This window comes from Equus caballus, chromosome 15, assembly GCF_041296265.1.
Source record: "Equus caballus isolate H_3958 breed thoroughbred chromosome 15, TB-T2T, whole genome shotgun sequence".
In the NCBI taxonomy this organism is placed as follows: Eukaryota; Metazoa; Chordata; class Mammalia; order Perissodactyla; family Equidae; genus Equus; species Equus caballus.
This window is the reverse complement of record NC_091698.1, coordinates 53,957,071-53,973,167: the sequence shown is the minus strand read 5'-3', so window position 1 is coordinate 53,973,167 and position 16,097 is coordinate 53,957,071. Positions and strand designations below refer to the sequence as shown.

Below are 16,097 nucleotides of genomic sequence, written 5' to 3'. Positions count from 1 at the left end.
CATTACATCTTCAGGACTTATAACTGGAAGTATGTACCTTTTGACCACCTTCACCAATTTTGTCCAGTTCCCACCTTTGGTAAGCACCAATCTGTTCTCTGTATCTATGAATTTGATTTTTCTTAGATTCCACATATACATGAGATCACATGGTATTTGTCTTTCTCTGTCTGGCCTATTTCACTTAGCATAATGGCCCTCAAGGTCCATCCATAGTGTTACAGATGGAAAGATTTCATTCTTTTTTATGGCTGAGTAATATTCCATTGTGTGTGTGTGTGTGTGTGTGTGTGTGTGTGTATACACACACCACATTTTCTTATCCCTTTATCCTTCAGTGGACACTTAGGTTGCTTCCATGTTTTGGTTATTGTAAATAATGCTGCATTGAACATGGAGGTGCGTATATCTTTTCAAGTTCGTGTCTTCATTTCCTTCAGATAAATACCCAGAAGTGGATTTGCTGGGATCATTTGGTAGTTCTATTTTTCATTTTTTGAGGAACCTCCATACTGTTTTCCATAGTAGCTGCACCAGTCTACATCCCCACAACCAGTGCACCAGGGGTCCCTTTTCTTCACATCCTTGCCAACACTTGTTATTTCCTGTCTTTTTGATAATAGCCATTCTCAGAGATGTGAGGTGATATCTCCTTGTGGTTTTGATTTACATTTCCCTGATGATTAGTGATACTGAGCCCCTTTTCATGTACTCATTGTCCATCTGTATGTTTTCTGTGGGAAAACGTCTATTCAGTTCCTCTGCTCATTTTTTTTCAAGTAATTTTATTGCGATGATAATGGTTTATAACATTGTATAATTTTAAGTGTAGATATTATTTATCAGTTTCTGAATACACTTCATTGTGCTCACCCCAGTAGTCCTATTTTTATCCATCATCATACATATGTGCCCCTTTACCCTTTTCACCCAACCCTAACCCCCTTTCCCTCTGGTAACCACTAATCTGTTCTATTTATCCATGTATTTGTTATCCTCCATATGTGAGTGAAATCATGCAGTATTAGTCTTTCTCTGTCTGGCCTATTTCGCTTAACATGAGACTCTCAAGCTCCATCCATGTTGTTGCAGATGGGACAATTTTGTCTTTTTTTTTATGGCTGAGTGGTATTCCATTTTATATATATACCACATCTTTATCCATTTATTTGTATAAGGGCACATGGGTTGCTTCCACATCTTGGCTTTTGTGAATAATGCTGCAGTGAACATAGGGGTGCATAAATCTCTTTGGATCATTGATTTCAAGTTCTTTGGATAAATACCCAGTAGTGGGATAGCTGGATCATATGGTATTACTATTTTTAATTTTTTGAGAAATCTCCCTACTGTTTTCCATAGTAGCTACACCAGTTTGCATTCCTATCAGCAGTGTGTATGAGGGTTCCATTTTCTCTACATCCTCTCCAACATTTGTTGTTTATTGTCTTGGTAATTATAGCCACTCTGACTGGTGTAAGTATCTCATTGTAGTTTTGACTTGGATTTCCCTGATAATTAGCAATGTTGAACATTGTTTCATGTTTCTTTCAGCCATCTGTGTATCTTCTTTGGAAAAATGTTCATATCCTCTGTCCATTTTTTGATCAGTTGTTTGTTTGGTTTTTTTTGTTGAGTTGTATGAGTTCTTTGTATATTTTGGAGATCAACCCCTTGTCAGATAAATGATTTGCAAATATTTTTTCCAAGTTGGTGGGTTGTCTTTTTTTTTGTTCATGGTTTCCTTTGCTTTGCAGAAGCTTTTTAGTCTGATGTAATCCCATTTGTTAACTTTTTCTTTTGTTTCCCTTGCCTGAGTAGACATAGTATTCGAAAAGATGTCTAAGACCAATGTCAAAGATTGTACTGCCTATATTTTCTTCTAGGAGGTTTATGGTTTCAGGTCTTACATTCAAATCTTTAATCCATTTTGAGTTAATTTTTGTGTATGGTGCAAGATAATGGTCTACTTTCATTCTTTTGTAGGTGGCTGTCCAGTTTTCCCAACGCCATTTATTTATTGAAGAGACTTTCCTTTCTGCATTGTATGTTCTTGGCTCCTTTGTCGAAAAATAACCATCCATAGATGTGTGGTTTTATTTCTGGGCTTTCAATTCTGTTCATTGATCTGTTTGTCTGTTTTTGTGCCAGTAACATGCTGTTTTGATTACTGTAGCTTTGTAGTATGTTTTAAAGTCAGGGATTGTGATGACTCTGGCTGTGTTCTTTTTTTCTCAGGATTGCTTTTGCTATTTGGGGTCTTTTGTTGTTACATATAAATTTTTGGATTCTTTGTTATATTTCTGTGAATGTCATTGGGATTCTGATTGGGATTGCATTGAATCTGTAGATTGCTTTAGGTAGTACAGAATTTTAACTATGTTTATTCTTCCAACCCACAAACATGGAATATCTTTCCATTTCTTTATGTCTTCTTCAATTTCTTTCAATAACGTCTTATAGTTTTCACTGTACTGGTCTTTCACTTCTTTGGTTAAGTTTATTCCTAGATATTTTATTCTTTTTGTTGTGATTGTAAATGGGATTGTAGTCTTGATTTCTCTTTCTGCTAGTTAGTTGTTAGTGTATAGAAATGCAACTGATTTTTTAAAATTGATTTTGTACCCTACAACTTTGCTGTAGTTGTTGATTATTTCCAATAGTTTTATGGTGGGTTCTTTAGGGTTTTCTATATATAGAAGCATGTGATCTTCAAATATTGAAGGTTTCACTTCTTTCTTTCCAATTTAGATTCCTTCTTTTCTTTTTCTTGCCTAATTACTCTGGCCAAAACCTCCAGTACTATATTGAATAGGAGAGGTGAGAGTGGGCACCCTTGTTGTGTTCCCGTTATCAGAGGGCTGGCTTTCAGTTTTTTGCCATTAAGTATGATGTTGGCTGTGGGTTTGTCATATATGGCCTTTATTTTGTTGAGGTACTTTCCTTCTATACTCATTTTATTCAGAGTTTTTATCATAAATGGATGTTGGATCTTGTCAAATGCTTGCTCTGCATCTATTGAGATGATCTTGTGATTCTTATTCATCATTTTGTTAATGTGGTATATCACACTGATTGATTTGCAGATGTCAAACTGTCCCTGCATCACTGGAATAAATCCCACTTGATGGTGGTGTACGATCCTTTTACTGTGTTGCTGTATTCAGTTTGCCAATATTTTGTTGAGGATTTTTACATCAAAGTTCATCAGCAATATTGGCCTGTAATTTTCCTTCTTTGTGTTGTCCCTGTCTGATTTTGGTATCAGGGTAATGTTGGCCTCATAGAATGAGTTAGGAAGTGTTCTGTCTTCTTCAATTTTTTTGGAATAGTCTGAGAAGGATAGGTATTAAATCTTTGAATGTTTGGTAGAATGCTCCAGAGAATTTGATTACTGTTTCCATCTCTTTACTTGTGATTGGTCTATTTAGATTCTCTATTTCTTCCTGATTGTTTTCAGAGGTTGTATAAGTCTAAGAATTTATCCATTTCTTCTGGGTTATCCACTTTGTGGGCATATAGTTTTTCATGGTATTCTCTTATAGTCTTTTGTGTTTCTGCAGTATGTGTTGTAATTTCTCCTCTTTCATTTCTAATTTTATTTATTTGAGCCTTCTCTCTTTTTTCTTGGTGAGTCTGGCTAAGGGTTTGTCAATTTTGTTTATCTTCTCAAAGACCAGCTCTTAGTTTCACTAACCCTTTATACTGTTTTTTAAGTCTCTATTTCATTTATTTCTGCTCTAATTTTTATAATCTCCCTCCTTCTGCTGACTTTGGGCTTTGTTTGTTCTTCTTTTTCTAATTCTCTTAGGTGTAGTTTAAGACCACTTATTTGAGATTTTTCGTGTTTGTTAAGGTGGACATGGATTGTTATGTATTTCCGTCTCAGGACCACTATGCTGCATCCTATATGAGTTAAATTTGGTAAAGATGGTATTAGAGAACAAGCTGTTATATCTAAATTAGCTAAAGAGGCAATAATTAATGCTATCCAAGACTTTAGTGAATGACTGGTTGCCTCTTTTGTATTTGCCATAGCTTGGAAAACTTTTGGTTTGGATGGTGGGAGGGATGACTGTGTTCACTGAAGGATTTGCAAACTGATATGTTCTCATTTTCTAGTTTAGAACGCAATATGGCTTTACACTCTCTTATTTCACACTTCTGGTAAGTTTTATCACTATATTTTCTACTTGAAACCAATTGTCAAACCAAACTATCAATCAGTTATTTTATGTTTTATGGCAAAATTGCCTTATGGCCAATAGTTATGCAGTGAAAATGTCTGTGGCAAAAATGCTGCAAAGATGTCTATGGCACAGATACTTACAGCTAAAGTACCTAGAACCACTTTTTATGCATGTATTGAGATTATCATATGATTTTTATCCTTCCTTTTGTTAATGTGGTGTATCACATTGACTGATTTGTGCATGTTGAACTATCCTTGCATCCCTGGAGTAAATCTCATTTGATCATAGTGTATGATCCTTTTAATGTATTGTTGAATTCGATTTGCTAATATTTCATTGAGGATTTTGCATCTATGTTCATCAGGGATATTGGCCTCTAATTATTCTTTTCTTCTATTGTCCTTGTCTGGTTTTGATATCAGGGTACTGCTGGCCTCATAAAATGAGTTTGGAAGTAAAATGAGTTTGGAAATGTTCCCTGCTCTTCTGTTTTTTGGAAGAGTTTGTGAAGGGTTGGTATTAATTGTTCTTTAAATGTTTGGTAGAATTCACCAGTGAAGTCATCTGGTCCTGGACTTTTGTATGTTGGAAAGTTTTTGATTGCTTATTTAATCTTCTTAACTTCTTAACTTCATAATTGTTCTGTTCAGATTTTCTGTTTCTTCATGGTTCTATCTTGGTAGGTATATGTTTCTAGGAATTTTTCATTTCTTCTAGGTTGTCCAGTTTGTTGGCACATTTGATTGGATTAAGGTGATCAGCCCACACTCTTTCTGCTTAGTGGAGGGAAAGGAGAATTCTCTCTGGAGCAATATAACATCATTGGAGCCTCTCTGAGTTTTTGGATTCAAGGTGTAGAATTCAATGAAAAAAATTAGCAGCAAAGCTAAGAAATAAGATTATACCACTGAAAAACAAGGGAACAGACAGACAATACAAACAAATTCACAGGTGGTCCAGGTATGGAGCATTGGTAGACAAAATACCACTATGATTTGGTTAGCATTTTTTTTGTTTCAAGAACACAGTCTCTTTTAAGTAACCTCAGGAATTAAAGGGGTTGTTGTTAGCTCTCATAGAACTGAGATTCAGTTGTATTCTCCCAGCCTCTTTCTCACAAACCACCTTATTTCTGCTTGTCGATGGTGCTTCTGCTCCAGTCTCCTTTTTTTAAATCAGTGCATATAAGACTATATACAAAAATTTACTTTATTTTTATATACAAAAATCAAGCATATAGTAAACGAAACTCAAAAATATACCATTTACAATAGCATAAATATGCTAAATACATATAAATTAAGGGAAGATATGCAAGACTTTTACATGGAAAATTGTGAAATATTAAGGAAAATTGAAGACTTAATGGAAGGATATATAGCAATATGGAAGATTCAGTGTTCTAAATATCCCAACTCTCCATAAACTGATTCTATAGATTCAATGCAAACCCAATTAAAGTTTTAACAATAATTTTTATGTAAAGTGACAATGGAAATGAAAACGCAAATAACCAAGAATACTCAAGGCAATTCTGAACAACAAAGCTAAAAGACTTACATTACTAGAAACGCAGACTCTGCAAATCTGTAGTAATTGAAACAGTGATAATGGTGCAAAGATAGATATAGTTTAGTCACCTGATTTATGACAAAGATGACACTGCAGTGCAGTAGATAAAGGATAACCTTTTAAACAAATGGTGCTGGGTCATTTGGATTTCACATATTTAAAACATAAACTTTTAAAACCCTGCTCCACAGTGTATACAAAAGTCAATTCTAGATGGAGTATAGATCTAAATGTGAAAGGTAAAACAAAGATCTTAAAGAAAACATAAGAAATCTCTTTGTGATCTTGGAGTATTACAAGCTTTCTTAAACAGGGCACAAAATGTCGTAAACATAATGGAAAAAAATGAGTAAATTGGAGTACATTAATACTAAAAACTTCTGTCCATCAAAAGACAATATTAAAAAAGTGAAAAAGGCAACACAGGAGTGGGAGAAAACATCTATAGTGCATAGGGCCAACAATGGATTTGTATCAGGAACATATAAAGAACTCCTGAAAATCATATGAAGAATGATGATCAAAAGTCTTGAAAGGCACTTCACAAAACTTACATTCAAATTTTTAATAAAAATATAAAAAGATGCTCAACTTCATGAGTCATCAGGGAAATATAAATTAAAACTACAATGTAATATACTATACACCCTCCAGAATAAGTAAAATGGTGGCAGGGGATAATAAATGTTGGCAAAGATGGGGATGAACTGGAGTTCTCATGTATGGATAATAAAAATGTAAATTGCTTCACCTACTCTGGAGAAATCTTTGGAGGTGCCCACTACAGTTGACTCTGTATAGAAATGTATAGGTATATTCACAAAGGACATGTAGAAAAGAGCCCTAAGTTGGAAACAACTCAAGTGTCCATCAGTAACGAAATGAATAAACAAATTGTGGTATATATTTGTGGCATACAATGGAATAACATACATAATAATATGGGTGCATTTCACAAATATAATGTTAAGTGAAATAAGTCAGGCCCCAACCCTCCCCCCAAAAACAACCTTAATAGTCATCTCTATACATTACTACAGTACATTTATTTATGAGGGCACCTACTTTAGATAAGAATGCATGATTCTCTTCCAAGATCAGGTAAAACTTGTCTGTAGTATTAGAAGTCAGGAGTGTTTATGCTTTGGAGGTATGAGGAGCGGGGACAAGGGAACCTTTTGGGGATTCTGATAAAGTTCAGTAATATTATCTGGATGCTGGTTTATATGGGTATGTTCACTGAGTTCAACACTCAGAGTGTGTACAGTCCTCCAAATGTATGTTATACTTTAACATTTACTTAAAAAGTACACACTCATTTTCCAATGATAGAAATAAAATTCAGCCCTTTAGAAGCAAATTTTGTGATTTAACCATATTCTTTGTTGGAACCCCATGCTTTAGGACAGAAGTTTGTAATGACAGCTAAGTTATTGTACAGGCTTTAGAAAAAAAGGAAAAGTAGGTAATAGAAATATAAATTTATCTCTTGAATTGTTTGGTCAACAAATAGATATGTAAATTCTAAATAAATTAATATATCTACTGGTTGGCATTCTGACTGTAAAGGAACCTAGAGATTTCTCCCCTACCACCATTGCTAGTTATTTCCTTTTATCTGAGTAAAAGACTTTCCTAAGCATTTAAGCACTTGAACTCAATTCTTAGAGAACAGGAAAAAAAAAAAGGACTATATACTCTTCGGATCTTTAAAATACTATTTATTTAAATCCTTTTAAAAGGTATTGTTTTCAAGATTTCTTGAAATTCCTGACCTGAGTCATCTTTGTGATATGTCACACCCTGTCACATCAAGTTACCTTACATTGAATAAACAGAAGGTTATAAACTTAGCTTGCATACCACCTGACATGAAAATATTTGCCAGCTGTTTCTTCTGCTTAAATGAATGCATTCCAAATATCTAGATTATTAGCTTGGAAAAACTATAAATTTTATTAAAAAATAAAGAAATAGTCATCTCTGTAAATGACTACAATGCATACGTTTATGACTATACCTAATTCTAGATAAGGAAAGAGTTTTCCTAAAAACATATTTCTCTTTCACATTTTATCTTCTCTTTTGCCTTGCATATGAATGTATGTGCACAAACTTGTTTTACTTCCTTCTTAGAGGCAGTCTTAAGAGGAACATGGTAAATAATCTAGCACAAAAGGAATTTAGCCAGAATATAAAGAAAAAAGAATTAATTGAATTTTAACAGAAAATTAACCCCAGAAGTACTTATGGTACTTAGATTAACATACCATTTGTTATGAAAAAGCATTATGAAGATCTAAACACTTTTATTTCTGATTACTAAGGCAACATGAAGTGAGAAGTTTATAAGGATATTCAGATAATGTGGGAAAAAAGAATTTTTCTGACTGAGGAAAAGTAATCAGTCTTCACACACTCAACACTCTCTCCATTAATGTAATTTAGCTACATTAAGCAAATTTACTAAACAATGCTTAGTCCTCTGTCTCATATTTTGTTATTATAAACAGCTTTAAATCAAAATACCCACTGAATGAACAAGTCAGCTCTCTTTAGTTCTGGAGGGATTGCAGAAGTTTACCATTTAGTAAGTTAAGGGACTGTTTAGCTCAAAGTCTAAGGTAAAGAAATTCAGTTCTACATTAATATCATAACCTGCCAGCTTAATGATCAAAGGTGTCATAGATTGTACGAGACAGTGCTCAAAGCTGCTTTCTTATACTATGCTATGAAAATGGTTTAAGTACTGGCTTTTGGCATTGTTAGTATAATGTGGTAAACAAAGATGACAAAGAAAACCTTTATCACTATCTTTTTTATGCCAAAAAACCCCACAACCGATGAAAAGCATAACAACTCTGGGGCCAGTCCAGTGGCATAGTGGTTAAGTTTGCGCTCTCTGCTTCAGCAGCCCAAGGTTCAAGGGTTTGGATCCCATGTGCGGACCTACACACCACTCATCAAGCCATGCTGTGGCAGCATCCTACATACAAAATAGAGGAAGACTGCCACAGAGGTTAGCTCAGCAAGAATCTTCCTCAAGCAAAAAGAGGAAGGTTGGCAACAGATGTTAGCTCAGGGCCAATCTTCCTCACCCAAAAAATAAACCAAAAAACTCAAAAATAGGTAACTGGCAATGTTAGGCAGCAAGGGATATGGAAAATAGCAGTGGACTTGAAATAAAAAAGAATGGCAAAGTAGTTCAAAGTATGAGATTTGGAGTCAAACAAACAGGAATAGTTTTAAATTCTAACTCTGACACTTTGAGTCTCTGTGTCCTTATTTATAAATGGGAAAACTAAGACTTAACTCTTGATTGTTGTAAATATGAAACATAACAGTAATTGCAGAGCTTAGCACTATCCCTGGCAAATAACGTGCTAGTAAATAGTAGTTATTTTTATTTTTTATGAAGATTTGTTCCTTTATTTTCTTATTCTGATAATATTCTATTTTTAGATTCAGCATAGTAGGGTAGTTGAGAACATATGCTTTGAGGAAAAAAGGACCTATGTGTAACAGTTTTTCTCCATCATACTTTCTTCATCTGTAAAATAGATATGTTGTGAGATTGTTGTGACCATTAAATGAGGTAATGCACAAACGGTGTCTGACATATTCTCCAACATGTAGTAAGCACTTGATAAATAGTGGCTAAAATGACCTGGATTCTGGCTTTAGCCCAGCACTGATCACTATGTAACTTTGAACAAGTCACTCAGCCTTTTGGAATTTCATCCAAAGAACAGGCATAACAATACCTGTCCTGTTTGTCTTTTAGGGTTGTGGTGATGATAAAATGATGCAGGTGAGCACTTTGAAAAGTGTAAAGCCCATAAAAATGGATGGTATTATTATGGTTCTGATGGCAGTTTAGACATAAAGTACCATAATAATGGGATTTAAAAATCAGTTTTACACAATCAAGAACCTGTGGGGGCCAGCCCCCGGCTGAGTGGTTAAGTTCACGCGCTCTGCTACTGTGGCCCAGGGTTTGCCAGGTAGGATCCTGGGCACAGGCCTACGCACTTCTCATCAAGCCACAGTGTGGTGGCATGCCACATAGAAGAACTAGAATGACCTACAACTAGGATATACAACTATGTACTGGGGCTTTGGAGAGAAAAAAAAAAAAAGAGAGGAAGATTGGCAACAGATGTTAGCTCAGGGCCAATCTTCCTTACAAAAACAAACAAACTGTCTTCCAAAGTGGCTTTATCATTTTAAAAAAAAGCTGTGCTTGACTTCTGCTAGTTTTGCAGACAATACATAAGTGATGAACATTGTAGAAGCACCATTTTTCTCTGTTGAGTTTAGTTTATTATGGTCCTCAGCATCAGAAAAGCTAACTCAATATGAATATTTTGTCTTGTTCATCACTCAGGAATAAGATATTAATACTTGAATTTATGTACATTGTAGTATAGAGTGAATGGAAGGTTTTTACTGAGCAAAAAGAATTGAGGAAAAAAATTCTTTGGCCTCAGGAATTCACTTCTAACAGGAATGATATATTATTATGTTATCACATTAATTATAATTTATAAAGCCCTTTAAGTATGAAAAACACTCTATAAATGCTTAACATTTATTGCTAGTAACACCTAACAAGGTTAAGCTCTTCTTCAAGATGCAGCTACTGCTTGATGAGTTAGTTGTTAAATAACATGACATGCCAAAAAGGGAGCTGCTATATCATGTGAGTGATTTCATGATTATAGCAATCATTAGAACTTCTATTATGAAATAGTTACAACTATTAAAACATGATTCTTCTAAGGTTATTATTGTCTTAGAAAATCGAGGCACTGAAAAGTGAAATAATTAATTTGACTCCACACTTCAAGCTGGCACAGAATAAGATGTAAACTTCCGGGAAACTCCTGAAGTTTTGGTGCTGTAGAGCTAGACTGTCCAATATGGAAACCACTACAATGTGTGGCTGTTGAAGTCTTGAAACATGGCTAGTATGACTGAGGAACTAATTTTTATATTTTATTTTAAATAATTTAAATTTAAAAATTGTAAAAATTGTAAGAATGTATGGACCAACTTGGGTACCTGAAACTACTTCTTTAACTCTAAGATTCATGAAATCTAAATACAGATGAAGTATTTATGATGAAAATTTAACATTTGATTTGAAATATATTTTAAGATATAGTAGAAAATTTAAAGTTCTGTATGTGGCTTGCATTGTATTCTATTGGACAACACTGCTATACAGGTTCAAAGACATGCATGAATTATATATGATATGGACCCTACTCCCTCGTTTACTTTTCCACTTAAATTATAGGAAGTTAGAGAAGAATATGTGAATGTTAAAAATTCAATTCTGGTAGTTGTAGAATCAAGAACAGTTATAGGTCTTTTGATATGTGGTGACTTGGCCTTTAGGAACCATAACATGGGATTAACCATGACCGCATAACCTCGATGTGCTCTTAAATGACTAACAAAAACCAAAGCAAAGCAACCAACAAATTTGCTGATTTCTGTGATGTAAATACTTCTACTGTGGCCATTTTCGAGCTACCAACAGGATTTCACTGAACTTGGAATCGGGTAGAGATACACTCAGTTGGCACTTGCAAAGCCACAGGAGCCAGCCTTAGTGCATTAGTGGAATATTTTATGAGTTCCTGACATCCACATTTCTTGAAAGATATGTATGTATGTATGTGGTGGAGGCTGAAATAGATCAGCTTTAAACTAAATTCTACCCTATAGCAAATTATAGGATGATTAAATGTGGGAATCTAGGGCATTTTATTTTCTTTAAACCTTTGGAACCTAAGTGACTATAAAAATCCTGGTTCTTCCCTGATTCCCCTTGAGAATATAGATTTGTGGTTTTATGAAGCTGTATTTTAATTGTAAAATGGTTAAAAAGAGGTAAAGATACTGCTTACTTTTGATAAAGCAGATGCATAATTTTAACACATAAACTTTATAGACCAACTATGTGACAGAGTTTTTTTTGTGAATAGAGATTTCCCTGGGGACATGGTAGGGGTATAGGAAGATTACCTTCAGAATTGATATAAATTCTGACACATTATACAGAGAATTTTATACATGCAAAATGTCTCTGAGAGGTCCAAATTTAGCTCTAAAGTTCAATAATTTTATGATTTTGGTCAGCTAATATATGTGAAATCATTCTGTTTATTTGGAAATTATTCAGGTTTTATATTAGCTCCTCTGCTTGGGCATCTTGATGTTACTCTATACCGAAATTTATTGTAGCAAAAGTTGTAAGTCTTTTAGAGGCAGTAGTTAAGAGGATTTAATTCAAAAGTATTCTTTGAATAAAGCAATTCCCTTGCTAAGAGAATACTCAAACTTATTTTTTTCAGTATGAGTTTGTACTCTTAGGTGGATAAGAATAAATGATTTCTTTCTTTCTTTTTTGCAAGAGAAGATTCACTCTAAGCTAACATGTGTTGCCAGTCTTCCTCCGTTTTTTTTCTCCCCACTCCTGCAGGCCCCAGTGCATAGTTGTGTATACTTTTAAGTTCTTCTGGTTCTTCTATGTGAGCTGCTGCCATAGCATGGCTACTGACAGGCCAGTGGTGTGGTTCCACACCCAGGAACCAAACCCAGACCGCTGAAGCAGAGTGCACTGAACGTTAACCACTAGGCAATCAGGGCTGGCTCTAAATGATTTTTTTTCACAGAGCTATCTGTTGTCTAGAATTTTATAGTGTCTTAGTTTGGGTTCTATCCAGTCATATCTAATCATATGCATAGAAATTTTAGTGTTGAAAAAGACTTAGATTCTTCTAGTTGTATCTGCTTATTTTATACATGCGCAAACTGAGACCCAAAAAAGTGACTATTTAAAAGTTACATGGTTAGTCTTGAAAGTTTAGCTAAAACTATAATTCAGTTTTCCTTACTACTGCCTTAGTATTCTTAAAGTTTATAGCACATTAGTGCATGAATTGATTTGTCCATTCACATTTTTGGATTATTGATAGAAGATACTTTTGTTGTAATTCATACTAGCCAAGTTAGCACATGTTCTATTTATTCTTAACTTCATGGTTTCATTAGTTACTCTTAATATTACATACCAATCCTCAAGCAAAATTCTTCATTATTTACTTGCAGAAAATTTAATTGGCAGTAATTCTGTCCTGGATCAGCACAGTTTACTAGTCTGACTAATAAGTAAATCTTGAGAAGAAAGCTTGAGACATTGACTCCTTTCTGAAAAGGAGAAAAAGTAGGGTTAAAGCCCAAATAGTTTGATGTTTGCACTTTTCTCACAGAAAAAGACTATTATCTTTTGCTAAGTTAATGTCAATTTATGACTAGGTGAGTTCTGAAAACATGACACCTTATTTCATAATATAGTGAACTAGTATAGCAGAGCTCAAAAATGTTACATATTTAAACAATGGAAAGGTTTGACCTGAAAATAAATACTTAATTTAGAGAAAATTTCTACTTAAGGTAATTAAGAATTGGTATTATTTAATATGTAACATTCTGTGATTGACAATATTATGTCATCACAAAGAAAGGAACAAAGGTTGGATAATTATGTATTCTTAGGAACTTTACTGAAAACTATAAATCCCTTTTAAGTTATACATGTAATATAGTCTTGTATAGACCTCTGCAGCTAAGCAAAGCAGTTAGTCTTTGATGTGCTTATAATTATGAAGGGTTTAGGATTATGTCTCTAGGCAAAAATGCCTAGAGGTAGAAAGGTAACTGACATCATGACATAATAAAGAGAAGATAGGTGAATTGGAGCTAAAAGCAGGTTGGCATGAATATAGGTCCTCAGTTGAACAAGTAATTTAATATAGCCTCTCAAGCACAGTGTAGGTAAAACAGTTAACCACAATTTTAAATTGTTTGTAGAATTAAAAACTGCTTTTGTAGCTTAATTTTAGAAGAATTCTATATTAATAATGAGATATTTTAAGTATAAGAGCAAATCTTTACCTTCATCTATGTATTGTCTACTAGATATAATTTTATACATTTTTACAGTGGTACCATGATTTTATAGTAAAAACAAAAAGGCATTTAGGAAGAAGATAACTTACTAAAAATTGGGGTTTTGAATGATTTTTAATGACATGGGAACATAGTCACAGCATACCAATGGGTAACAAAAATAAATGATTCAAATTTTGCTAAATATCTACACAGCAAAAAGAGGAAATAAATAGACTAACATTATCAGTTATCTTTGGGTAATAATGACTAATCTTTATCATCATTATACTATATTTTAAAAATACTGCATTCTCTAAAGTTCTCGATCAAGCACAAATAAGCTTTTATATCAGAATTTTAAGATACACACACATATATATATATTTGTGTGTGTGTGAGGAAGATTGGCCCTGAGCTAACATCTGTGTCAATCTTCCTCTTATTTTTTATATGTGGGATGCCACCACAGCATAGCTTGATAGGCAGTGTGTATGTCCACGCCTGTGACCTGAACCTGTGAACCCCAGGCTGCTGAAGTGAGTGTGTGAACTTAACCACTATGCCACTGGGCCTCCCCGGGAATTTTAAAATGTATCTTAAAAGGAGATGGCAGCTTATAAAGCTACAGCCTTTTTATAACATAGTATTTGAAAGATCACATACGATAAGAGTATTTGGAAATATAATGCATTTGGAAGAATTTCTTAATGTAGCTGTCAATGTATTTGTATTTTTCTTTCTTTTTGAGGAAGATTAGCCCTGAGCTGACATCTGTCACCAAGCCTCCTCTTTTTGCTGAGGAAGACTGGCCCTGAGCTAACATCCATGCCCATCTTCCTCTACTTTTCATATGTGGGATGCCCACCACAGCATGACTTGGCTTCACAAGTAGTGTATAGGTCCGCACCCGGGATCTGAACCGGTGAACCCCAGGCTGCCAAAGTGGAACGTGTGAACTTAACCGCTCTGCTGGTCTGGCCCCCCCCCGTGTTTGCATGTTAAGTGCAGCTGGGAATTTGTTTGAATAGGGTTTTAAAAATACTTTATGTGCATATGAGGATTATATAGAGGATGTTGTTTCCCCATTTTGCTTGTTTTCTTCTTCTAAACACTATTCTTCAAATCTCATTGTAACAGATGAAGTGTTAGCTGTCCCCCCAGTGGCTGTTGCTTTTATAGTTATAGATGTTTTGCCGAGTCATGGTCACCCCACTAAAGATATTTCCCAGACTTTCTTACAGTTAGGTGTAGCCTTATGACCAGATTCTGTCCAATGGGATATGAGCAGAAGTGATGTGTGACAAATCCTGGGTTACTCCCTAAACAAGAAGAGAATATGCTTTCCTTCTTCTTTTTGCTCCTTCTTGAAGGCAGGGATACAAATCTTCAACGATGCAGATGAAGGCTATACCCTAGAGATAACAAAGCAACACCATAGGAGTCTGGTAGTCTGATACCAGCATACTTTACCAGTCCTGGAACACCTCCCAGGATTGTTAAAAGAAATAACATTCTTTGTTACTTCATTGTGGTCTCTTGTTACAGCAGCCTAGACTATTCCATACCTAATACTCTTATTGGGATTATACCACCACTAGTCCACCACCGGTGAAGCTCATTTAATCTTGCCACTTTGATTTGATATAGTATTGGAGATCCTACCCAGAGAAGTTAGGTAAGAAAAAGAAATAAAAGGCATCTGAATCAGAAAGGAAGAAGTACAAGTGTCTCTTTTTGCAGCTGATGTGATACTATACACAGAAAACCCTAAAGACTCCACCACAAAAATTTTAGAATAAAAGAATTCAGTAAAGTTGGAGGATATGAAATCAATATACAAAAATCTATTGCATTTCTATATACTTGTAACAAATTATCAGAAAGAGAAATTAAGAAAACAATCTCATTTACAACTGCATCAAAAAGAATGAAATAAAACAAATTTAACTGTACACTGAAAACTACAAGTCTCGGATGAAAGAAATTTAAGAAGATGCAGATAAATGGAAAGATATACTCTGCTCATGGATTGGAAGAATTAATATTGTTAAAATGTCCATACCACCCAAGCTATCTATAGATTTAGTGCCATTGCTTTCAAAATTCCAATGGCATTTTTCACAGAAAAAGACAAAACAATCCTAAAATTCATATGGAAGCACAAAAGAACAAAGCTGGAGGCATCACACTTCCTGATTTCATACTATACTACAAAGCTACTGTAATTAAAACAGTATGGTATTGGCATAAAAATAGACAAACCAATGGAACAGAATGGAGAGACCAGAAATAAACTCATGCATATACATCAGATATATTTGACAAGGGAGTCAATACGGAAAGGACAGTCTCTTCAATAAATGGTGA

The 16,097-nt window shown here is 34.5% G+C and overlaps 1 protein-coding gene across 5 annotated transcripts in view; it reads right to left on the bottom strand.

The window, feature by feature from the left end:
* Nucleotides 1-16,097, bottom strand: part of WDPCP (WD repeat containing planar cell polarity effector) — a 379,254-nt gene that overhangs the window by 101,447 nt on the left and 261,710 nt on the right. Inside the window, exons 15-16 of one of the 5 annotated variants that reach the window (XR_011426041.1) lie at nucleotides 14,970-15,142; nucleotides 11,906-12,986 (exon numbers count right to left, since the gene is read on the bottom strand). The exons of 3 other annotated variants lie outside the window; for them this stretch is intronic. Coding sequence is in view for 1 of the 2 variants with exons in the window: in XM_070235384.1 (XP_070091485.1) it covers nucleotides 15,117-15,142 (26 nt within the window). In the remaining variant the exon portion in view is untranslated. Of the gene's footprint in view, nucleotides 1-11,905; nucleotides 12,987-13,845; nucleotides 15,143-16,097 lie in introns of those variants that run through there. One more of the 5 variants, XM_070235384.1, reaches the window with a different exon arrangement.